General features: G+C 36.9%; 1 protein-coding gene across 1 annotated transcript; it reads right to left on the reverse strand.

Moving 5' to 3' along the window:
- Window positions 1-15,573: 15,573 nt before the first annotated feature.
- On the reverse strand, window positions 15,574-16,976 carry LOC131659038 (uncharacterized). The gene is made up of 3 exons (XM_058928281.1): window positions 16,788-16,976; window positions 16,189-16,670; window positions 15,574-15,955 (listed from the first exon to the last, which is right to left on the reverse strand). Exons 1-3 carry the CDS (start codon window positions 16,974-16,976, stop codon window positions 15,574-15,576), a joined length of 1,053 nt encoding a protein of 350 aa, XP_058784264.1.
- Between the last annotated feature and the right edge of the window lie 10,020 nt (window positions 16,977-26,996).

The following is a 26,996-nucleotide window of genomic DNA, read 5'->3' on the forward strand; positions in this document are numbered from 1 at the left end:
CTTTGCGTATTCCGTACAGCATTGCATTTAATGTTTCACGCTTTTGTCAACTACCTCGAGCCTTGTTCACGCTGTGTCTACTGACGTTGCCTTTAATATCTTCCAACGTTCCTTTTGTCAGTCAGCGTAGCCTGCCACCTGTACTTTCTTCTGATCTGATGTTTGTGTATACAACGTTTGAATATCATCAGAGTCAAACAGCTTGGTGCATAGCATCTTCTCGTCTTCCAACCTTGAAGTGCTTTTGAGCGTGATACCATGAGAACTTCAGTGCTTCTGCTTCTGATCTCAAGTTCTTCTGATGCTTCCATAGACCCATGTTCTAATTCTGCCTTGACCATCTTCTGATGTCTTGCCAGACCATGTTCTGATGTTGCATGCTGAACCTTCTGAGACAAAGCTTCTGAGCGCTGATTTGTGCATACTCTTTATATATTTCCTGAAAGGGAAATTGCAATGTATTAGAGTTCCACATTATCTCACACAAAATTCATATCCTTGTTATCATCAAAACTAAGAATATTGATCAGAACAAATCTTGTTCTAACAATCTCCCTCTTTTTGATGATGACAAAAATATATATAAATGATATGAATTTGCGATCAGAAAGAGCAGACGGCTAAAGACAATTTACACAGCTATAGAATAAGCATGTGAATATGTCTCCCCCTGAGATTAAAAATCTCCCCCTGAGATGAATAATCTCCCCCTGAAATTAATACTAGGAGAGTTTTATAAATAAAAGACTTCCCTGAGTATTTCAGTAGAGACGTTCACATTGCTTGATCTTCAGAACATTCATGACTTCTGATTTTTGCTTCCATAGGACAGCTTCAGAACATTGAATTTCTTTAGATCCTTAGAACATTCACAGCTTCTGACTTCTGCTTCCATCGGACAGCTTCAGAACTTGATTTTCTTTGATCTTCAGAACATTCACAGCTTCTGACTTCTGCTTCCATCGGACAGCTTCAGAACTTGAATTTCTTTGATCTTCAGAACATTCGCAGCTTTTGATTCTTGCTTCAATTTGGACAGCTTCAGAGCTTGAATTTCTTCTCATATCACTTCATGCTAGATTGTATCAGAACATTGTTGAATGTACCAGAGCTTTATCAGAGCATCTCTACATCCTGAAATGTTACAGAACAAAACTAAACGACAAAAGTCAGCATGAATGAGTCAGAACATAGAATATGTTTCAGAACACATAATATGTATCAGAGCCATATAGAATGTATCTAAACAAATAGACATAATGTTTCAGATCATATTCTATCATCAGAATATCTGAACATTCTTCCTTCTTGCTTCTTGCTTCTGATTCTGAAGCTTCATAGCGCTCAGCTTGCTTCAAGAATCCAAGAACTTGATTCATCTTGTTGCTTCTTATATTGATCTTGAATCTTCAATTCCTGTAACAACACAACTTAAAGCATAGAACTTTGCAAGTCCTGTTAGTAATGTGGGGCCTTTTTACCCGGTAACTGATAATATTAATCAGATCATTTATCATATATTTTCTCCCCCTTTTTGTCATAACATCAAAAAGAATATAAAAGATTCAGATGTAGAAAACGACAAAGGAAAGAAACAGAATTAAACTTTTCATTGATTAAACAAGCAGGATTACAAAAGATGTATGCAGAATAACAGATGCAACAATCAGAGAGAAATAAATAGAGGGAAAAGAAACGTTGAAGAGTATTAAAAGAAAAAAATAAAAGGAAATGATGGATAGCATTTAATGTTACGTGACGTGAGGAGAGATAATAATGACAAAAGAGGTGTTTAGCACAGTTACCTAAGTAGGCGTCCCCTCAACTGCACGCACGCTTGTCCAGAAATAGTGAACACGTGTTTACCATCTGGATAGCCAGTTACAGCTGTTTTACTTTTAAAGAGATTCTGAGTCAACTTAGACAATGAAACTTTAGTAATAACAGAATCACTACTTCTAATTGATCACAATCAGAACTTCTTATAAAAGACTAATCCAATCTCATTTCAGAAGATACTCATACATAAGATCTTTTCATCTTCTCATTCTGGGCATAAATCCATACTGATATTCTTCAGAATGAACTTAAACCTATCTTCAGCAAGGGGTTTTGTAAAGATATCAGCCCATTGATGGTCTGTATCCACAAAGTTTAAAGATATAACACCCTTCTGAACATAGTCCCTTATGAAATGATGTTTAATCTCAATATGTTTAGCTTTTGAATGTAAGATAGGATTCTTAGATAAACATATAGCAGAAGTATTATCACAGAAAATAAGAATGTTACTCTCATATATCTGATAATCTTCTAGCTGACTTCTCATCCAGAGCATGTGTGCTACACCCAGCAGCAACAACATATTCTGCTTCTGTTGTTGAGAGGGCAATAGTAGCTTGCTTCTTGCTGTACCATGAGATCAGATGACTTCCAAGAAATTGACAACTTCCAGAAGTACTCTTTCTTTCAATTCTATCTCCAGCATAGTCAGCATCACAGAATCCTACTAAGTTGTAATCTTTGGATCTTCTGTAAACTAAACCAACATTAGTAGTACCTTTCAGATACCTCAGAATTCTCTTAACCGCAGATAAATGAGATTCTCTCGGATCCAATTGGAATCTAGCACACAAACAAACACTGAAGAGAATGTCAGGTCTAGAAGCAGTTAGGTATAGAAGAGATCCAATCATACCTCTGTACAACTTCTGATCTACCTTCTTACTTACCTCATCCTTACCTAGGACACATGTTGGATGCATAGGAGTTTTGGCTTCTTTGCTTTCAGAAAGATTAATCTTCTTCAGAAGTTCTTTCACATACTTCGTTTGATGAACATAGGTTCCATCAGAAGTTTGGTTGATTTGAATCCCAAGGAAATACTTGAGTTCTCCCATCATGCTCATTTCAAATTCAGCCTGCATAGATTCAGCAAACTCCTTTCCAAGTGTAGCATTAGATGTTCCAAAGATGATATCTTCAACATATATTTGACATATTAAAATACCCTTTTTAAAGGTTTTACAAAAGAGAGTAGTGTCCACTTTTCCTCTAGTGAAACCATTTTCCAGAAAGAAAGAACTTAAACGTTCATACCAAGCTCTAGGAGCTTGCTTCAATCCGTATAATGATTTCTTTAATTTAAAAACATGATTTGGAGACATGGAGTCTTCAAAACCAGGAGGTTGATGGACATAAACTTCTTCATCTATATAACCATTTAAGAAGGCACTCTTGACATCCATCTGATAAAGAGTGATGTTATGTTGAGTGGCAAAAGAAATTAATAGACGAATAGATTCTAACCTGGCCACTGGTGCAAAGGTTTCTGTGTAGTCAATCCCTTCTGGCTGACTATAACCTTGAGCAACCAGTCTGGCTTTGTTTCTTACCACTTCTCCCTTCACGCTTAGCTTGTTTCTAAACACCCACTTAGTGCCGATGATGTTAAATCCTTTTGGTCTAGGAACCAAGTCCCATACATCATTCCTTGTAAACTGATTGAGTTCTTCTTGCATGGCAATTATCCAATCTGGATCTTCTAGAGCTTGATCAACAGAAGTTGGCTCGATCAAAGAAACAAGACCTAATTGACATTCGGCATTGTTCTTAAGGAATGCCCTTGTTCTGATGGGATCATCTTTCTTTCCAAGGATCACATCTTCTGAATGAGCTGAAACAAGTCTAGGTGATCTTTTGACTGTTGGCTCTTCAGAAATCCTGAGATTCTCTAAAGATGCAGCAACTTGATCTTCTGATCAATTGCTTCTGAGACTGCCAGCTTCTGCAGCTTTGCTTCTTGGTTCTACTGCTTCTGATATATCAATATCAAAATCTGAAAATTCTCAAACTGCTTTGGTTTTTCAAGACCAAGCTTATCATCAAACCTGATATTGATTGATTCTTCTACAATCAATGTTTCAGTATTGTATACTCTGTAGCCTTTAGAGCGTTCAGAATATCCAAGAAGAAAACATTTTTGTGCTTTAGAATCAAACTTACCAAAATGATCTTTAGTATTCAGAATAAAACATACACATCCAAAAGGATGGAAATATGAAATGTTGGGCTTTCTGTTCTTCCACAATTCATAAGGAGTCTTATTTGGAATAGGTCTGATAGAGATTCTATTCTGAATATAACACGCAGTGTTTATTGCTTCTGCCCATAAATGCTTAGCCATATTGGTTTCATTGATCATGGTTCTGGCCATTTATTGTAGAGTCCTATTCTTTCGCTCTACAACTCCATTTTGCTGTGGAGTTCTAGGACAAGAGAAATCATGGGCAATACCATTTTCTTTGAAGAACTCCTCAAAGAATCCGTTCTCAAATTCGCCACCATGATCACTTCTGACCTTTATGATTTTGCACTCTTTCTCAGATTGGATCTGAGTGCAGAATTCAAAGAACACTGAATGAGACTCATCCTTGTGTTTTAAGAACTTTACCCATGTCCAGCGGCTATAATCATCTACGATGACTAATCCATATTTCTTCCCTCTGACAGATGCTGTTTTGACTGGGCCAAACAGATCAATGTGCAAGAGTTCTAACGGCCTTGAGGAAGAAACAACATTCTTAGACTTGAATGCAGGTCTGGAGAACTTGCCCTTCTGACATGCTTCACAAAGAGCATCTGATTTGTATTTCAGATTTGGGAGTCCTCTGACCAGATTTAGTTTGTTAATCTGAGAAATCTTTCTCAAACTAGCATGTCCTAATCTTCTGTGCCAGACCCATTGCTCCTCAGAAACAAAAATAAGACAAGTCACCTTCTGCTTCTCAAGATCAGAAAGATCAATCTTATAAATGTTGTTCTTTCTCTTGCCTGTAAATAGCATTGAGCCATCCTTCTGACTTACAGCCTTGCAAGACTTTTGATTGAAGATTATATCATAACCATTGTCACTTAATTGACTTATGGACAATAAGTTATGCGTCAATCCTTCTACAAGAAGTACATTAGTTATGGAAGGAGAGTTACCAAGACTTATGGTTCTAGAGCCAATGATTTTGCCCTTCTGATCTCCTCCGAACTTGACTTCTCCACCTGGCTTAAGCACCAGGTCTTGGAATGTAGACCTTCTTCCTATCATGTGTCGCGAGCACCCAGAGTCCAGGTACCATGACATTTTGCTTTTTGTCCTCTTTGCCGCCAAGGATATCTGCAACAGAAATTATCTTCTCCTTAGGTACCCACAATTTCTTGGGTCCTTTCTTGTTAGTTCTCCTCAAGTTCTGATTGAACTTGGGTTTAGCAAAATATTTAACAGGAGGAACAGCATGATATTCTTTAGGTTTTTCATCATGATATTTCTTAGGATGTGTCACCTGCTTCTTAGTGTGAACAGTGTTAAACTTCTGTGCATGTGAAGTGAGCCTAATATCATGAGCATGGCCATATTTGAACTGATCATACAGTGGCTTGTATGTGATCTTCAGATTATCAATAGGTTCAAATTTATGTGAGGTATCACCCTCATAGCCAAAGCCAAACCTTCTGTTTCCAGAAACACCATATATCATAGAAGCAAGATGACTTCTGCCAATACTTCTACATAAGAACTTTCTGAAGCTCGAGTCATATTCTTTCAGAATATGATTGAGACTTGGAATGGATTTTTCTGTTTCAGAAGGAGATCCACTATCTTTGGATAGATTTAAAACTTTTTCCTTCAGTTCATAATTTTCCACTTCCAGCTTCTTAGTTTCAAATTCAAACTGCTTCTTCATCTTTTTGTATTTGATACTAATATGAGCCTTGAGTTCCAGAAGTTCTGTTAAACTGGAAACTAACTCTTCTCTAGATAGTTCAGAAAATACCTCTTCAGAATCTGATTCTGATGTAGATTCTGATCCATCATCTTCTGTAGCCATCAGCGCGAAGTTGGCTTGCTCTCCTTCAGAGTCTGATTCTGATTCTGATTCAGAATCATCCCATGTTGCCATAAGACCTTTCTTCTTATGAAACTTCTTCTTGGGATTCTCCTTCTGAAGTTTTGGACACTCGTTCTTGTAATGTCCAGGCTCATTGCACTCATAGCAGACAGCCTTCTTCTTGTCAGATCTTCTGTCACCAGAAGATTCTCCACGTTCAAATTTCTTTGAACTTCTGAAGCTTCTGAACTTCCTTTGCTTGCTCTTCCAGAGTTGGTTTACCCTTCTGGAGATCATGGACAGTTCATCTTCTTCTTCAGATTCTGATTCTTCAGGATCTTCTTCTCTAGTCTGAAAGGCGTTAGTGCATTTTTTAACATTATATTTTAATGCAATAGACTTACCTTTCTTCTGAGGCTCGTTTGCATCCAGCTCTATTTCATGGCTTCTCAAGGCACTGATAAGCTCTTCCAACAAAACTTCATTTAGATTCTTGGCAATCTTGAATGCAGTCACCATTGGACCCCATCTTCTGGGTAAGCTTCTGATGATCTTCTTTACATGATCAGCCTTGGTGTAGCCTTTATCCAGAACTCTCAATCCAGCAGTTAGAGTTTGAAATCTTGAGAATATCTTCTCAATATCTTCATCATCCTCCATCTTGAAGGCTTCATATTTCTGGATTAGAGCAAGAGCTTTAGTCTCCTTGACTTGAGCATTTTCCTCATGGGTCATTTTCAATGACTCATATATATCATGGGCAGTTTCCCTGTTAGATATCTTCTCATACTCAGCATGAGAGATAGCATTCAGCAAAACAGTCCTACATTTATGATGATTCTTGAAAAGCTTCTTCTGATCATCATCCATTTCTTGCCTCGTAAGCTTTACGCCACTAGCTTTCACTGGATGTTTGTAACCATCCATCAGAAGATCCCATAATTCACCATCTAGACCAAGAAAGTAACTTTCCAGTTTATCTTTCCAGTATTCAAAGTTTTCACCATCAAATACTGGTGGTCTAGTATAACTATTGTTACCATTGTATTGCTCAGTAGAGCCAGATGTAGATGCAGATGTATTTGTTGGAATTTCACCAGCCATCTTTTAGAGAAGCGTTTTTCTCTTCCTGAATCTTTTCTAAACACGGTTAAGTGCTTGCACCTTAGAACCGGCGCTCTAATACCAATTGAAGGATAGAAAAACACTTAGAAAGGGGGGGGGGGTTGAATAAGTGTAGTTTAAAACACTTGAGTGATAAAACAAATTGCACAGTTATTTTTATCATGGTTCGTTGTTAACTAAACTACTCCAGTCCACCCCCACGGAGTGATTTACCTCACCTGAGGATTTAATCAACTAATCGCAACAGATTACAATGGTTTTCCACTTAGCCCACGACTAAGTCTTCTAGAGTATCCTGATCACAACCTGATCACTCTAGGAACAAATGCTTAGACACAAGCTAAGACTTTCTTAGAGTATCCTGACCACCACGTGATCACTCTAAATACAACTGCTTAGACACAAGCTAAGACTTCCTAGAGTATCCTGATCAACACTTGATCACTTTAGTTACTTACAAATTAATGTAATCAATTCTAAGAGTTTTACAAATGCTTCTGAAAAGCTGTAATCACAACAGTGATATTTCTCTTAACGTTTAAGCTTAATCTCACTAATATATTACAACAGCAATGTAGTGAGCTTTGATGAAGATGAAGTTTATGAGCTTTGAGTTGAACAATGTTTCAGCAAGTTTTTCAGAATAAGTTCGTTGAGGATTTGTTAACCTTGCTTCTCATCAGAACTTCATATTTATAGGCACTTGAGAAGATGATCGTTGGGAGCATTTAATGCTTTGCGTATTCCGTACAGCATTGCATTTAATGTTTCACGCTTTTGTCAACTACCTCGAGCCTTGTTCACGCTGTGTCTACTGACGTTGCCTTTAATAGCTTCCAACGTTCCTTTTGTGAGTCAGCGTAGCCTGCCACCTGTACTTTCTTCTGATCTGATGTTTGTGTATACAACGTTTGAATATCATCAGAGTCAAACAGCTTGGTGCATAGCATCTTCTTGTCTTTTGACCTTGAAGTGCTTCTGAGCATGATACCATGAGAACTTCAGTGCTTCTGCTTCTGATCTCAAGTTCTTTTGATGCTTCCATAGACCCATGTTCTGATTCTTCCTTGACCATCTTCTGATGTCTTGCTAGACCATGTTCTGATGTTGCATGCTGAACCTTCTGAGACAAAGCTTCTGAGCGCTGATTTGTGCATACTTTTTATATATTTCCTGAAAGGGAAATTGCAATGTATTAGAGTACCACATTATCTCACACAAAATTCATATCCTTGTTATCATCAAAACTAAGAATATTGATCAGAACAAATCTTGTTCTAACAATTTTCTCCCACCACCATAGTGAATACTAAGTGTAGGTACTGAAACAACTTTGTTAAAACTTAATTTTTACCAAGTCCTTATTCCAAAAGCCCTTGAAAATCATAAGCATCCTAATTGAGGATCTCAAAATTCCTACTTATATTATTAAGCCATGTCGTTGTCTCCATGATTAAAACAATATTTGGTTTAGACATATCCAAATAATGTTTACAATAAAAGAAAAATGCTCCATTGCCGCTCCACAATCGTTCCAAAGTAAAATATTGTTTTTGTAATTCATCATTAGATAATTAGTTAATCCACATATATTCCTCATCAATTCTTTATTGTTGTAACCCAACAGTGTTTGGTCAATTTCATTCATATTTGAATCTCATCTGCCTTTAATATCCTTAAACACGTCAATCTCAATATAAGCGTCACACCAAAATTACTGGATTACGTGTATGTATATCAGTATTCTATTTTATTCATATATTGATAATTTAAATTCAATATTAATTGAATAGAATAATGCAAATAATCAAAAATTTGAATGAGGTTATATTTCCATCAAATATTGAGAAATATATTGAGAGTAAATCAAGAAAATTTCATGGAGAGAAAAAGAGATATGATTAGAACCATAAATTGAATGATTTTATGCAAATATTGCAATCAATTTTGTTTCAATCATTCTTATGATTCTTTCCCAAGTTTCACCCTAATTAAATCCTTATAAAAACAACAACTTGCTCAGCACAGAAAAAAAGACGAAAAAAGAGAGGAGGCAAGGTTTCAAGGTGCCAAAAATATCAAAGAATGATGGAATTTACGTGAGCCTTCCTCAAGCTTGTTCGAATCTCATAACCTACTCCAACATCCTCTCAAGGTGGCATAGGGTAAGAATGGTTCATTGGTTTAGTCCCATGTTTCCCAGAACGTGAGTCTTATGTTCATCATGTTCTTCATGGTAAATTTTTCGTTTTTGATTATCTAGTATGTTTTCAATCAAACTAACCATACTAACGTGCTCCTAATGTTGTTTAGAAGAGGTTAGAATCATATAACTGAAGCTTTGAAGCCTATAGAAAGTTACACCATTGTTAGGGCACAAAGGATGTATGCATTCGTTTTCAATGCTATACGATGATTTAGGCCAAAACGACTCTCCCATTGAGTCCGTAGCGTTTTATTTAAGTGATCTGGGCTGTCATGATTATTGTTTGCCTCGTATTTTGTAAGGTTTGATTCCTGCAGATTTCTCTACGAAAATGGCAACAAAATCCGCAGGTAATTTGTAGCAGATTCGCAGCAAAATCGTAGGTCTAATGGTGAAGAAGATGAACAGTACATGGTGACCTTTGACCATAACGCGTGGCTGTTTGGTGCGGTACTATTGGCTGGACAGAGCAATTAGTTCTCTCTCTCCTCTTTTGATTCGTCAGCCAGTACCACTTGGGACCCACTCGTTTGACTGATTCTTGAATTTATTATTTGATTTCATATTATTATATTTATTTTCTTTGGTGAATGTTATTTACAGCAAACGTGCCCAGTCTGGTAGGAAAAATCGCATGGCTAGAGACTAAAGGGGAGCGGGTTTGATCCCCAGCGTCTCTCTTTATTTTTAACTAACTCATTGATTTCACAAGCTTTCAGATCCAGTGTTTCTCTTTCAGCGCAGCTCACAACGCACCTTCTTATCATCACCGTTGGATCGTGGCCAGATTGATTCCAATGCACCTGATGCAGCAGCCTACCATGGACACTCAGAGGAATAATGCACTGGATCCCAGTGCCTGGTTCTATTATTTTTTTCATTTTATTTTGTTTCTTTAATATATTGTTTTAAGTGTTTTTCTTTTTATTTTTAATCAAACCAACCAACCAAAAATCACCAAAATATTTTAAAAAATTAGGATTAACACTTTTTATTAATTAATAAATTTTAATTTAATAATTAAGTTAAATTAGTTAATAAAAATTACTTAGAACTAGGATAAATATTTAGGTTAATTTTAATTTAGTTAGATTTTTAATTAATTAGTTTAATTAGATTAAATTTAATTAGGTAATTAGGATTTAAACGAACTTTTATTTCTAGATGGATTTAATTAATAATCATTAGAATTAGGTTTTAACTAATTTCAAAATCAAACTTTTTCACTAACTTCCAATTTCTCGCAATTCTCTTCTAACCTCAAAACTCTTGAATGTCGCATGATTATTTAAATTCTGTCTTTTATTTGATTACTCACTTATTTGTTTATTTAATTTCTAGAAAATATGTGTAGGTTGCCAGGTTTTTTATGTAATAGTTAATTAGGCTTTTATTTCCTTGCACTTTACTTTCCGCATTCCCCGGGTTTTTTTGGCTATGTATCCCCATCCTGAAGCCTTGTAATAGCGTAGGACTTTACTTTCTGTATTTTATTTTCCGCAAATTATAACTGCTATTACTTGCGTGGTTAGCAAAGTAGGGAGTGATAACAATAAATTGAACATAGCTCACCTAATCCAAGATAACATAATTGAATTCAACTAACGTGATTGCTGCACACACCCACCTTTAGGGTAAACTCCTCTTATGCTGCCTTTCGATCAAAATAGTCAAGTCCCTTCGAGCGTATGGGATACCTTAGCTTGCTTCCTACGAATAAAATCATCATAAAAAGATCCCGTCCATTCGATGTTGCCTATGATAAATGATCTTGATGATAGTCCCTTCGATTGCTAAGGTATCCTTACTGGTTGCCTACAAATGACTATTCCATCCTTTCCTAAAGACTTCCTGCCCTTCTTGTGGTATGGATAGACTTATGGCGAACGTTGACCCTCGATGACCCGTACATCCAATGAAAAGACTACCTACCCTCCTCATGGTATGGATAGCCCTTTCAAATAAAAGACTTAAAGAATAAGAACGATCCACTATTAGGGTAAGTGCTCTTAATTGCTTGCTCAATTCAAATTCAAATGCTTTTCACACCTCTTTTCAAAACAATTTCCAAAAGGCTACACTTATTTACAAGTTAAAGTCCTTATTCAAATGTTTTACTATGCACACACTAAACTCTTTCAAACATTTCAAACATACAAAAAGTGAGCTAAGCAATTAAGAGCCCATGGATAATCGTGGATACAAAGGGTGGTTACACCTTCCCTTTGTATAACCTACCCCCCGAACTCAAAATCTTTCAAAGGTCTTTCTTGTTCTTTTTGCCTTTCCTAATTGGATAAAATAAAAGTCGGTGGCGAATCTTGCTATCCGCAACATTTATTAAAAGTCAGTTCTCCTACCGTATTACACCATCCAAAAAAATTACTTGTTATGGGGTGACATACACTAATGATGCCACACCATCCAAAAAAATTCACTTGTTTTGGGGTGACATACACTACTCCCCATTTGTGCCAGAAATGTTGCCAAAGCAACCTTGATATTCAATAAGTACAGGCCAGAATTAAAAAGAGACAACCAAAAAAATACAAATCAACCAGGAAAAATACAAATCATCAGGGCTACTGGAGCCAACATTATCTTCATCATTTGTGCCATCATCTTGACTGGCCTCTTCTTCTTCATCATGTTCTGTAGGACCTGCTTCATTCTCAGCAAACTCAGCACCTTCTTCCATCTCAAGAGAACTGATTAACTTTTCAAGAGTCAGCTTTCTAGACTTCAGATCCTTGCATTTTTCCCTGAGCATTGCTATCACAACAGCTTTACTTGTAGGTGTGTTGTCTTTGGATGTTCCAGCTGATGTTGTGACAATGTCAGGAACACGTGTTCCTTGAAAAAGTTTTTAGTGAAATGATAAAGCACTTTCTCTCTTGCAAACAACATCATTTTCACTTAGGATATTAGGGTACTGATTCATGATTATACCACATATGATGGATGGGAAGGCAATAGGACCCTTCACACTATAACTCCCGACATGATTCATTGTCTGGTCAAATATGTAAGTACCATAGTCAAACTTTGTCTTGGTTCCAACATCATATATAAACTTTCCCAGCATAGTAGTAATAGTTGACTTGTGGTTTGTGGGCACCCAGTTAGCAACTCCAATCTTGTGTAGCATTGCATATTTTATGCTGAGCTTGCTTGTAGAAATTATTCCTTTCAACGGCCCGGCTTTCACCTGCTTAGCAGTGATAACCTCACATATTTTGTTGTCGGTCACTTCCAGCTCAGGTTGGGCTTCATCAGATCTTCCAAGAAAATTGTTGATGACAGTTGAGGAGAAGGTAACACACTTTCCTCTCACATATACTTTTCTAAAATCCTTTGATTTTCTATTAGCGCAGTCTTCTGATAGATTCACAACAAACTCTTTAACAAGTATTTTATATGATGCAGGAAAATTAACAACAGTTTTCAATAGTCCAACTTCAAGAATCAGATCCATGATCTCTTTATTCTCAAGGACATTCTGAGCCAACTCCCTTTCCAAAGCTAACCTCTTGTGGTGAACATATTTCCACCTATTGACACTGGAAGGGTAATGAAAAGAGATATTATCAATAGGTACCTCAGGAACACTAGCAACCAGCTTGCTAGTTGTTGGTATCTTCCTTGGTGGAATGTCTTGAACATTAACATCAACACCAGAGTCAGTGTCAACAATAGCTTGAGCCTTCCTTTTCTTGGGAATCACCTTGCTCCAAGATTTGGTCGGACCAACAAAAATACTCTGAGATACAACTCTGCTCTTTATGGGACCTGTAGAGGTACTTTTCTTCCAGATATAGTTAGCAGAGGGACTTTTAGGACCAACCTTTCTCTTTGGAGAACTTTGTAGAACAGCCTTACCTTTCCTCCTAGTCATGAGCCTTTTGGCTATGCAAGGGTTCACAGCAGCTACCAAATCATTATCAGAATAGTCATCAAGATCCACAACATATGTGCTTGTGCTTGCAACAGTACCTGTACTAGCATCAGCACCAGTATTCCTAATGTCATTGACATCCTCAGTGACATCTTCATTATCATTGTCTTTGTGAACATCATCATCAACAATATGGACATCATCATCATTAGAGGACTTCCCTACGATGTTTGTCCTAGTTACAACAACAGGTTCAGGAATCACATTTTGCAGAGGAACAGATATCCCAAGGACCTGATGTTGTTCATCAAAGATACGATTAACAAGTTTGGTAATGGCTTCGTGAACATACTTTAATCCCTCCTTGGATTAGCGTCCTTAGTTTGAATAGATTCCTTGGGTCTTCTTGCATGTGATGTTCGATATTTCTTGATCTTTAGATCATCAACACTAACCATTCTTAACAGAGCAACATCAAGAACTTGATTAGGGTTAACCGGTTCAGTTCTTGGAACAGAGTCAGGAGCACCGGTGGGGGGCAACTTCTTGGGAGAGGAGGAATCTGATTATTGTGACATCTTGAAGTATTTCAGAATAATTCTTGGGACACGACTGTGGAGAGTGAGAGAACAGTTCAAGAACAAATTAGGTTGTTGAAGATAATAGGGTAGATCAGTGGGATGGAGAATTAAGAGGAACTTGATATAGTAATCAATTAGGGGATATTTCAAATATTGAATAATTAAAAAGCCCAAAATATATTCCCCAAATAGAATTAATTGCTATAATTCTTCATGAGGGAAAATGTCTAACCTACCCTTTAAATTTTTAAATTGATTTGCATTTAAGGCCTTTGTAAAAATATCAACAATTTGTAGATCAGTGGCCACATGCTTCAAGGAAATATCTTTGTTCTCCACACAATCTTTGATGAAGAGATGTCTAATGATGTTGCAGAATAATGTTACGACATTCTCTTTGACATTATACTTCAAAATACTTTGTTATATCCACCCTGATTGAGACCAATCATTGTTTGTAGTTATATGATCAACTTCAGTAGAGGAGATAGATACAGAGTTCTGTATATTGCTCAGCCGAGGGGTCAGATAGATTTCAACGGGAACACATCCATTTGAGATGTCTGTACCCTTCATATGAGTCACAACAATCATCAGATTTACAACCTCATTTGTGACAAGGAATATCATATAATTGTTGCTTTATTGATCTCCCAAGTTGATTTTTGAATCATTTACTCTCACATTCCAGGATTTTGAAGATTGGTCTATTATCGGTGGCTCCTTCTTTAGATGAAGTTCATGATCAATAGATAGCCTCCTTGGTACCACATTCCATGTAGTACTTTCCTTGAACATTATCTTCTTTAGGTCAAGGTTTCATATAGTCCAGGTAGCTGCAGATGTTTCCCTTGATCTTTTGATAGCTTCTGGTAGTTGATTCCCAAATATAATCTCCTTATTTAGAGCACTTTGAATACCGATTCCAGATGAACCTTTTATCTCAATGCACACACTTGATTCTTTAGCATATTCAGATGTTAAGACATCTGTTTTGACATTCCCACAACCTACTGAGTAGTCTCAGCTTCTTCCAGAGCATCAATCTTCATTGTTGGGTTCTTTCTTAAAGTAAGGTTGATCTCCTCTTCTCTGAGACCTTCATCTTATTTAGGTCTCCTTCTTTTAGAACTTCCTATTTTGCCTATGGAGTTCTTTTCATTTAAGCCAAAACTTGAGTGTTCAATGTCACCACATAACTTATGCTAATGTGGCTCTATTCTGGCCAAATTTTTATGTTGAGAGATCTTCCTTCTGGTAGGTGCACTAAGTTCGGGACATGTGGACCTCAAGTGACCTATCTTGCCAAATTGATGGCATCTCTTTATCGAGAGAGATGTACCCTTTTCTTGATGTTTTTCCAGATGTTGGAGCCTTTGATTAGACATCTTTTCCATCATCTTGTTAGGAATGACTCTTACCTCTAACTTGCTGATATTTATAGCTTGATTACTTCCCATTGTTGCCTGTTTGTTAGATCTTGTGTTTAACAATCTTCTCTCCAGGGCAGCAATGTTTGACAGGAGACTTACTCTTTCTTCTTGTAGGAGTGCATGAGCATTCTTTTACTCCATTACTCTTTTACACAATCTTTCATTCCTTAGGCAAGTCTCAGAGAATCTAGCAGCAAGTTCACTAATGGTGAGTTCTCCAATATAAGACTCATCATCAGATTCATCCATTTCTTCAACATAATTCTATCTTGGTAAAGGGAATTTCTGGTTTGACAGGTCTTTCTTGATGATTACCCTCAATTTCTTCTTTGGTCATAGAACATGTAGAGGAGTACTTTGAGATTTTAGGCTCTTATAAGTTGCAATTATCCTTAGATATATATCGTTTCATGAATTCCTCATTTTCTCCATTGGTGACAACACATCCTTCTTAAGTGAATCTGATATTGAACCCTTGATCACATAGTTGACTGATACTAATAAGATTTGCAGTCAATCCTTTTACTAGAAAGACATTGTTCAATGTAAGGACACCGAGACCTTTTAACTTTCCAACACCTATGATTTCCCTTTTTACTCCATTACCAAGGGTCACATACTTAGTGAAATGAGGTTTGATATCCACCAAGAGGTTCTTCATTACAGACATATATTTTGAACAACCACTGTCAAGATACCAGTCTTCTTTGGCTGATACTTTTAGAGAGGTGTGAGCTATTAGAGCAACACTATTGGCCACCCATTGTTGATTCTTCAAAGGAGTACCTTGTTTGAGTTTGTCTTGATGAGTATTGTTAGGATATCCAAATAGTCTGAAGCAAAATGGCTTTATGTGTCCAAATCTTCCACAATAATAACACCTCCATCTTCGAAACTTCCTCTTTGTCTGGTTCATGCTTCTGTTTCCATGATGTTGTGACATTGGTCTTGACATCAGGTTTGACATGTGAGCTTCAGGATTTGAACTTAAAATGGCATCTGATTTACCCACAAATCCTATTCCAGGGTGTTAGTTCCAATGTTCAGCATTCAGACAGATTTTGACATTTGATCTAGCTTGGAGTTCAACATGCTAATTTCACCATTGAGTGAGTCTATGGTTACAAGATGCTCTTTCTTCTCAGTTTTCAACTCCTTTATAAGTATCTTTTGTTTCTCCACTTGTTTACAAACTTCAGCACTCCTGACACATAGCTCTTTGTATGAGGCTGCAAGCTCATCAAAGGTTAGTTCATCTTCACTGGAATCATCATCAGATACACATACACTCGTTAGTGCTATGATGTGTTTTGCAGTTTCTTCTTCAGACTCACTCTCAGAATCACCTTTAGACCAAGTGACAGATAGCCCTTTCATTTTCTCCTTAAGGTAGGTGGGACATTCAGCTCTAATGTGTCCATATCCTTCACATCTATGACACTGAATCCCTTTTCCTTCATTGGAATTCTCTTCAGGTTTAGATCTTTTACTAGAGTCATAGGACTTGTCGTTGTTAGAGGGAGTGTTCTTGACATTTCGTCTGGCTTTCTGATATATTTTTTTAACAAACTTGTTGAATTGTCTTCCAAGCATGGCTATAGCTTCTGAAAAACTTTCAGTACTTCCACCAGTGCTTTCTTCTGTGTCCTCTTCAGTGTTGGATACAAAAGCTATGCTCTTGTTCTTCTTTTCAACAATGTCACTTATACTCATCTCAAAGGTTTGTATGGAACCAATAAGTTCATCTACCTTCATTTTGCTGATGTCCTGGGCTTCATCAATAGCAGTAACCTTCATAGCAAATATCTTAGGTAGTGATCTTAGGATCTTTCTCACCAACTTTTCTTCAGACATTTTTTGTTCTAAGGCTCCAGAGGTATTGACAATTTCAAGAATATTCATGTAAAAATTATGAATGGTCTCATCCTCTTTCATTCTGAGATTTTCAAACTTAGTAGTTAACATCTGAAGTCTAGACATCTTCACCTTAGATGTGCCTCTGTCATACCCCAAAATTTGCCCACCACATTTTTATACTCAAGCTCATTTGAATATCATAAGCTCAAGACTTGACTGACTGTACACTCTCCTAAACCACAACCCTCGAACTAGGGTTTTGATCTTCTCAAAATAAAGTTAGGTTCGGATACCTCCATTGGACTCCATGACCTCTCATATGATTCAAAGTATCCTCATGCCAATTTTCAAGCTCTGATTCAAAAGATTGCTCACCCAATGGCCCAAACAATCAATAATCGACTAGTTGACCTAAAAGTCAAACTATGGTCAAAGTACAGTCAAAACTCTTGATTTTTTGTCAACAACCTTATTTTGAAGTATCATTCATCATTTGATCAAGGATTGATCATGATGCATCAAAGAAAGCTCCAAAATCATCAGAAACCTAAGTTTCTAAATTAGGGTTTTTAAGGAGAAAGTCAACCCAACTTTGACCAGCCATAACTTTCACATGGAACATCAGAAATTTCTCATCCAAAGCTCAGCTTGAAGGAAATTGAATTCTCTACAACTTTGTCTCTCACAAGCCAAGGCCAGAAATACACCATTTGAGAGATATAGGCCAAAACATTACAGGTCCTTCTAGAAGATCGCAAAAAAGCTATTTTTTTTCAGGAGAGATATCATCAAGATAAAATCTCCAAATGAAAAATATGTTCCAAATTGTCTTGTAGAGGACATTTCGAGCTTTCCAGAAAGTCCTAGAACACCTTCATAGGGAAAATATTGAATGAGTTATGATCGCCAGAAGTTGGTCAAATTTTAAGACAATGCATGAAACCCTAAGTGAGGAATTTTGGATTTTTTAAGCAATGGGCCCATAATTTTAAAACTCCCACGTGGTTATAAGCTTATAAAAGGCCCATTAACCAATCATCCTTTATTTATTGATTTTATTTCATTTTTATTTGAATTAAATCATTTAAATTCAAGCAAATAAAAACATGAATGAATGATAAAAATTTATGTGATCAATTTCCCTAATTTTTTAATCAATCTAAAAATCATAATTGGGGATACCATGAAATAATATCATGTAATCTTTGTGATTTTATTTTGAATTTATTCATTTAAATTTAAAATTAAATCAAATAAAGTCATGATTTAGTTTCCAAAGATTGGGTGATTGATTTTAGGTCCAAATTGATGTATAAAGCCAAATACAACGTGGAGAAAAGATTGAAAAGAGAGTAAGCTCAAAAATAGCAAGTTTTGGTGTAATTTCCAATCAAATATTCAACTCATTAAATCATGGATTTCTTGATGCCCTTTGACCTAATTCTGAGCCCTATAAATAAACAAGAATATCAGCAACAAGGGGAGGACGAAAAAATCAAGGAAGAGCTAGGGTTCTAAAGTTGCAAAAAACTCAAGAAACTAGGGCATATTCGCATACTTGGTTCCAAGGCCATTCAGAAGCAAAAAAGTGTTCCATTCTAATTCCGAGGTACTATAAGGTAAATTGGAAGCAAAAGGGGCAAGTAAATTCCAAGGTCCTGCTGTGCGCGTGTTTGATTCTTGTTGGCCAGTCAGCAATTCTAATTTCTCTTCCCACTCACGATTGGTCTGGCCAAAATAAGGGACCCACATTTGACTGAACTTTGAATCTGTTCTTTTAAATTATATTTCATATTTAATTATTTATGTGTGTATCCTTATCAGCAAACGCGCATGGTTCCATTGGCAAGGAAGGACCGTTTGGGACACCACAAACCTGGGTTCGAATCCAGGTATTCTACATATTTTTTATATTATTCACAGATCAGGTACACGCGCGCTATGAGGACCTACGCTGTACTCTCAACTCTCCAGCCATCAGATCTCAACCTCAGCTAATCTAACGCTCCTGAGAGCGCAGGTGCATTAAGGAACCACAAGCGTACCACACAGGATCCAAAGCTAAGTATTTGCTAATTCTTTTTATTTTTAATTATGAAATTCCTTCTTTTTTTCATTTACTTATTTATTATCATAGTTTTTATTTATTTATTTTAATCAAGACTTATCACATAAAATTATGTAATTTTATAATTCCTTTTATTTATCGAAAACTCGATTTTTCCAATTTTGTCAATAATTGTTTTTAAAATTATCATTTTTGTATATACTTTTAATTAATTAGTTTATTGAAAATTAATAGTATATTTTTAGGTTTGTTAACCTCAATTCATTTATAAACCCTAGAATCCTCAGGTAGGTGTTATCCACTAATGCATTTTTAGGCCTTATAAACCTTTTGGGTCACAATAAGTTTTCTTAAACAACCCTTTTAGGTTTAGGATTGGGGTTTGTAAACTTTTAGGGTTTGTAATCAATTAGGGTTTAGATCAGTTAATGCACTAAGATTTCTCTTCTTTGTACCTAATTTTCAGGGTTAATCAAAAAATCCTCCGACCACGCGCCATGCCAATCAAAAAGCTAAGTTCTAATCCTTTTCTTATTTAAATGTTATTTTATCTTTTAATTTTTGCCTTATAGGTTAAATTAGGGTTTATTTTCAATGCCAAGGAATTTCTCCTACACTCACCCCTATTATTTTCTGTTTAATTCTCAGATGTTCATAGCTGATCAAGGGTTTGAGGAAGATCAAGGCGCAAGATAATTATTCATCCCTCTTATTTTCTTTTATTTCCCTTTCCCCGCAGGTGTTTATTGTAATAGCGTAGGACTTTATGTTTTTCTGCCTTTAATTTCTGCAATCTTAAACTGCGTGGTTAGTAACCCTAGGGAGTGGTAAACCATGAATTGAACATAGATCACTAATTTACAAGATAAATATCATCGAAGTTAACCACGTGATTGTTGCACCCACACACCTTTAGGGTAATCCCTCTTGTTGCCTTTGTTGCCTGTTGCCTTATGATTCTGTTGCCTCTAAGTATACTAAATAGTCAAAGTCCCTCGATTCCGAGGATACCTAAAGCAATGTTGCCTTTAAAGTTATTGAAACTCCCCCGAGGTTGCCTTATAAAAATATAACGATTGTCCCAATTGCTAAGGTATCCTCGCCTGTTGCCTAAAGGTTAAATGACTATTATATCCTTCTCTTAGACTACCTGCCCTCTTTATGGTAGGTACAGTCTTATGGAGAACGATACTTTTCTCGATGACCCTTAAACATCCAATTGAAAGACTTTCTGCCCTCTCATGGTATGGATAGACCCTTTCGCCCTGAAAAGCTAAAAGAACAAATTTCTAAACTTAGGGTAGTTGCTATTAATTGCTTGCTTTTTTTTTAAATTCAAATTCAAGATCTTTTCCCACTTCTTTTCAAAGAAACTTTTCAAAAAGACTACGCTTATTTACAAGCTAAAGTTCTTATTTAAATTTCTATTCACACCCTACTTTTCAAACAATTCAAACATTTTGAAAACAAAGTGAGCTAAGCAATTAAGAGCCCGTGGATAACCATGGATGCAAAAGGTACTTTACACCTTCCCTTTGTATAACTTACCCCCTGAAATCAAAATCTTTAAAAGGTATTTTTCTGTTCTTTTAGCCTTTCTTGTTGGATAAAATAAAAGTCGGTGGCGACTCTTGCTATCCGCACATTTCAAATAAAGTCAGTTCACCGTATCACAGAACTGGCGACTCTACTGGGGATTATTCGAATAAAAGAGGGGTTACCTTAAAAGTTTAGGATTCACTTAATTGTTTTCACTTGTTTGATTTGTTTGCTTTATTTTTAAAGGCTGTTTTGGGTATTTTGCTGTGTGAAAGATCCTACACCCAGATCCAGTGTACCTTAGGTATGTGGCAATAGACTAGGGAGACTGTACGACATGTATTGTTATGGTTGATCTGGTGGCCACCGTTAGTGTGACGCTTTGGTTTGTCCTGATGGCCCTTGAACATGATCGAGGAGGCGTTTGGCTATCGCGTGGTGTCATAAGCACTAATTCGCCCTTAGAACCTTAGTTTAACTTGACTTTGGCCTTTAGGAAGTAGCGAGATAGCTGGCTTTGGATTCCTGACTGAAGCTGGTTGATACTCGATGCTACACTCATTGAGATTGGACTCTAGGGATGCTTTTGGCTGGCCGATCGAGTGCCATGTTGAGACAATGCCCGCGAGAAAGATCAGGGATATGAGCACCATATAACCCGGTTACTATTCTAGGACAGGTTGAACCAATTAAACGTCAGCGGGGAGGGTAATTACCTACGTACTTCAAGCAAGCCTTTAAACCTAAGGGCACTTGTGTGACTTGTTTGTGTTTGCTACAAACCTTTGTTTCCTTGTAGGTTTTGTTAAAGGACGTGTTTACCCTTACTATCTCACGCTATGCATAACGAATTGCACTCGCATAACATCATGACATCATAAACATAACATGATTTAACTAACCCTTTCAAGGATCTTAGGGATTTAGGGAGCACAATTTCAGGTACTCCTATCAAGGACTGGTCTCCTAATCAAGGGGCAAGAGGATTTATTTTCCTCTAGCCACATACCTTCCAATTCAAGGGCTTAGCACCTAGCAAGGGGCAAGAGGATTTTTTTTCTCTAGCCATGTACCTGCAAATTCAGAGGTATTCCGAGTCAGAGACGATGACCCACTCGATATGGTGAGCTTGATTCTTAAAGATGGATGCTTAAGAACGAAAGCCAAGGTTCTTCAGACGAAGGTGTGACTGATTAAATTTCTAATGTTGCTAACTAAATTCCTTAATGATCCATGAAAACATTGCATCTGCATTCATAACATCGCATCACAGGTTCCCTACCACAGGTTTCTCACCTTCTCGATGTTTATTTCAGCATCATGAATCTCGAACAATCAGTTAAAGATCTCCAAGCTCAAAATGCTGAGTTCCCAGCCTTGATTCTGAATTTAGCCAAGGGGCAAGAAGAATTGAAGGCACTTCTGATCGAGAAGGAGAAGAATCAACATAAGCATCAAGGTGGTAAAGATAATCGGAAATCCAAGCCTAAGCGGTCATTTACTCCATTACATATACCACTGTCTCAAGTTCTCCAACAACTGCTCAATCAGAACTTGACAACTTCATTTCCTACCAATCCCACTTCTGGGTATAAGTACCATGCGAGATGTGCTTATCATTCGAATAGTCCTGGTCATGATACAGAGGATTGTTGGCAATTAAAGCAAAAGATTCAAGACCTCATTGATGACAAGATCATTGACTTCAACTCGCCAGAGGGACCTCATGTGGCTAATGTTGTGTACAATCGGAAAGGTCGTAATAAACACAACCAAGCTGTGGGGACAATTCTGATCTCTACACCAGTTCCACAACAAAGACGCAAGTCAGATGCACCTAAGCGTCAGTTCACAAAGATCAACATGTCACTGGCTCAGGCATTACAACATTTGCTGAAAGCAAACTTGATTACTGTGAGGGATCCTCCTGTGAAGCCCAACACTTCCGCTCCTAGCTATAAGCCCAATGCGAGGTGTGCATATCACTCCAATAGCCCTGGACATGGCACTAATAATTGTTGGACACTGAAGAATAAGATCCACGACAGGATCGATGCTGGTGAAGTTGAATTCAATCCTCCTAAGACTCCTATGGTGATCACCGCTTCCACGCCTAGCCATGACAAGACTGATTAACATCCAGAAGGATGCACTTTTGGATCATTAGTTCTACTTCCATTTGCAATTTCTTTTCTGTTTGTTTAAACATTCGACTTATGATAAACTTATCTGTTTTAATAATCATTATCAGTGCATTGCATATGTTTGTCTTGAATAAATCATTTCTCTACCACTCATTTTATATTATGTCTTTACTTTGCACATGTTTTGAGATACTCAACTCCTGCTAAAGCTGTATGCCTTTTAAGGGAGGATGACAAAAATGATACCGCAACCTCATACAATATGCATTTGAGCAGACTGTGCTGATGATGTACAGGCATTGTTTCAATTCCTAAACAGTGGAGATATAAGGATGTTAATCCCTTGCCAACTGTCATACCCCAAAATTTTCCCATCTCATTTCCCTATTCAAGCTCATACTAAAGTTCAAGACTCAAAGGCATACTCTCCTAAACAATGAACTCCTGAACTAGGGTTTTGTCTCTCTCCAAGTAAAATCAGGTTCTGATACCTCAAAAGGATCCCATGGCCTCTCATATGCCTTAAATAATCCTCACATCAAGTTTCAAGCTCTGATTCACAAGATTTCCCAGTCAATTGCTCAAAAAGTCAACAGTCGACTAGTTTGACCTGAAAGTCAACTATGGCCAAGCCACAGTCAAAACTTATGATTTTTGGTCAACATCCTCATTATGAAGTATCATTCATCATTTGATCAAGGATTGATCATGATTCATAAAGGAAAGCTCCAAAATCATCAAAACCTAAGTTTCTAAATTAGGGTTTTTAAGGAGAAAGTCAACCCAACTTTGACCAGACATAACTTTCACATAGAACATCAGAAATTTCCCATCAAAAGCTAATTTTGAAGGAAATTTAATTCTCTACAACTTTGTCTCTCACAAGCCAAGGCCAGAAATGCACCATTTGGGAGATATAAGCCAAAACATTACAGGTCCTTCTAAAGGATCGCAAAAAGTCATTTTTTCTCAAAGCCCATAACTTGAACATGGTGGAGTCAATTGAGATGAAACCAAAAGGATCTATTAGAGGACTCTTTAAGCTTTCTAAAAAGTCCTAGAACACTTCCATACCATAAAAAATGAGAGAGTTATGGCTTGCACAAGTTGGGCGACTTTTGAAGAAACACATGAAGTGCAAAATAAAGAAGCTTGATGTTTTGAACTTATGGGCCTAAGACTTGGACTTCAAAATCATCAATGACCTAAATAAGGACCCTTAAACCCATGTTCACCTTTTTTTCACTTTTATTTACATTTATTTGAGTTTTATTCAATTAAAGACAAAATAAATTAAATAAAATGTGGGATAAGTGAATTAAATCATGGGGTTTTATTTTGGATCATGTGAAAGCCCAAGAAACACCATGGGGACCAAGGAATTTCGTTCTACATAACTTTGGATTTATTTTATTTGTTTTGATTATTATTTATTTAAAATCAAAATAAATCAAATAAATACCAAAAAAATGCATGGCTTGTGATTGCAATCAAGAGATTCATCAAATAATAATCTTGAGGGCCAAAGAAAAGAATTGAAGTTGATTGACACACAATTGAACTCAAAATAGCAAGTTTTCAATCAAAATATTTTCTCTTCCAAATCAAATATTTTCTTGATCCAATCTTGTTGATTCTCTCCAAACTTTTGATCTAATTCAAACCCTTATATATACACAATATATGCAGCCACAAAGGAGGTCGAAAAATTAAAAAGAAAAACTAGGGTTTCAAGTTTAAAAGGTGGCAAGGAACTAGGGCACAAGAGAACGGTTTCTATAGCAAGATTCATATCTCCACAGCCATCCTAATCTCTTCCCAGGACCTCAAAGCGTGAGTACTTACCTAGAGACACAAGTTGCAGAGCCTGGAATGTAGCATGCCGTATCCATCTTCATCATTTATATTATGTTCTTATATGTTTATTATTGTTGCGTTTTAATGAGGTATAATGGTCCTAATATGTTCCTGAAGGTATTTAGCGCAGGTTGAACGTACCACAAGTGAGTTTAGAGACGGAAACCGTGACATGCCATTGATAAGATTCAAGGTCGTGAAGCTTTCGAAGCCATGGATACGAGGCGTTTCAGAACACAAGGATAGCACCATTGGATTCAGGAGGCTTTGTTTACTCGATCTAGGCGTCTTTGGTTTCCATTTAACACGCTTTTCTTGAGTTTGATACTTTTGCAGGGACTGCTACGAAATTTCGTAGCAAATAGTGCATCAAATTCCTAGCAATCTCGTGGCTAAATCTGGGTGGAAAAAAGGAAGAAGAAGACGCACAGTAGCATCACGCGTGTCACGCTCATATTCGTAGGTCAGCGAATCCAGTCCTCTCTCCAAACGCAATTGGTCGGTCAATGTTCTCAAGCCACTATCTCCTCTTCTAATTGGATCACGCATGAATAGCAGGGGCCCACATTGACTGTTTTCTTTGACTCGGCTATTATTGTATGATTTTCTTATTTATTTATCTATTCCCATTATATTAACAACTAAAAAGCGCAGTAGCAGTAGTAAGATTGAGACACTGGTAAATGGCAAAACCTGGGTTCGAGTCCCCCCAGGGCATGTTATTTTTTCAAAAAAAATTGCTTTCAGATCTGATGCAAGCCACCAACGCACGCGTACCATGTTCTCTCACGCTCTCAGCCCTCGGATCTCATTGAAGCATGATCCAACGTCTTAAAAAGCGCATTCCACCATGGACCTCCCAGGATCGCACCACACTCAATTATAGCCCCCAAGTTTTCTTGTTTTACTTTATTATGTTTGTTTCTTTTTTATTTATTTTATTTTTTTAATTTAACCTTTTTAAGTTAGTAATTTAATTTAGATTAATTATTTAAATTTAATTAGTTTTAATTAATTTTAGGTTTAACAATTTTAAGTTAATTTTAGGTTTTTAATCAGGTTTAGCCTTAATCAATAAACCATAAATAACTAAGGAAAACCTTTAGGTAGATTTGTCTCAATAATGTAAGAGTTGTCTAAACTATACCCTTAAGGTTTTAACCCTGTTAGGTTTTTACCTTTAGGTTTTAGATTTTGTAATCAAACATTGACTTTCTTCATCGCGAATCTCTTCTCACCTCATACTCCATTGATTGTCGCATGCTTTTAATTTTAATTTTAATTTTGCCTTATCTTATCTGCCTTGTGTTTGCCCTTGTGGCTGGTATTAATTTGTAAGGTTTTATTTTCGCGCCCAATTCTTCCTCTATTTTTTCTGTCTTTTATTTCTGTTACCCTTCGAGGATTTTATTGTAATAGTAATTAGGTTTATCTTCCCGCCTTTAATTTGCCGCATACAGGTGTATTATCTTCCCGCCTTTAATTTGCCGCATACAGGTGTATTATCTTCCCGCCTTTAATTTGCCGCATACAGGTGTTTATTGTAATAATGTAGGACTTTATATTTTCTGCCTTTAATTTCTGTATTTTTTAACTGCATGGTTAGTAATCTTAGGGAGTGCAAGCCTTTAATGAACTTAGAATCACTAAACCTTATAAGATAAAATATTTGAATTGAACCACGTGATTGTTGCACCCACGCACCTTTTTTGGTAACCTCTCTTGTTGCCTGTTGCCTGTTGCCTTGTGTTTTTTTGCAGAATAGCCATGTCCCTCGAATACGAGGATACCTCAGCCATGTTGCCTCGATTAAGATCATAAGTCCCTAATGATGCTGCCTTCGATACACAATATGATCTCGTCCCTCGGAAGTTGCCTACGAAAGGCTGAGGTATCCTCCGGTTGCCTACGAAAGGCTATTCTGGTCCTTCCCTTAGACTACCTGCCTCTCTATAGCATGAGACAGTCTTATGGAGAACGACATTGCGACGACCCTTCAATCTCCAAATGAAAGGCTTCCTGCCCTCTTATGGCATGGATAAACCCTTTCACCCTGAAAGGCTAAAAAAAGTGATTTTCTACATTATTAAGGTAATTGCCCCTAATTGCCTTGCTCTGGCTAAAAAACATTTTCATATTCTTTCTCATAAACCTTCAAAATGGCTACGCTCATTTACGAGCTAAAGTCCATATTCTCTTCTTCTACATTTCTTTCAAACGAGCAAAGCAATTAAGAGCCCATGGAAAACCATGGATGCAAAGGGTGCCTTACACCTTCCCTTTGCATAATTACCCCCCGAACCCTGTTTTCTTTAAAAAAGGTTTTTCTTGTTCTTTTAGCCTTTCTGATATTTGGATAAAATAAAAGTCGGTGGCGACTCTTGCTTACCGTACATTTCAAATAAAGTC

This window comes from Vicia villosa, linkage group LG3 (assembly GCF_029867415.1).
Source record: "Vicia villosa cultivar HV-30 ecotype Madison, WI linkage group LG3, Vvil1.0, whole genome shotgun sequence".
In the NCBI taxonomy this organism is placed as follows: domain Eukaryota; kingdom Viridiplantae; phylum Streptophyta; class Magnoliopsida; order Fabales; family Fabaceae; genus Vicia; species Vicia villosa.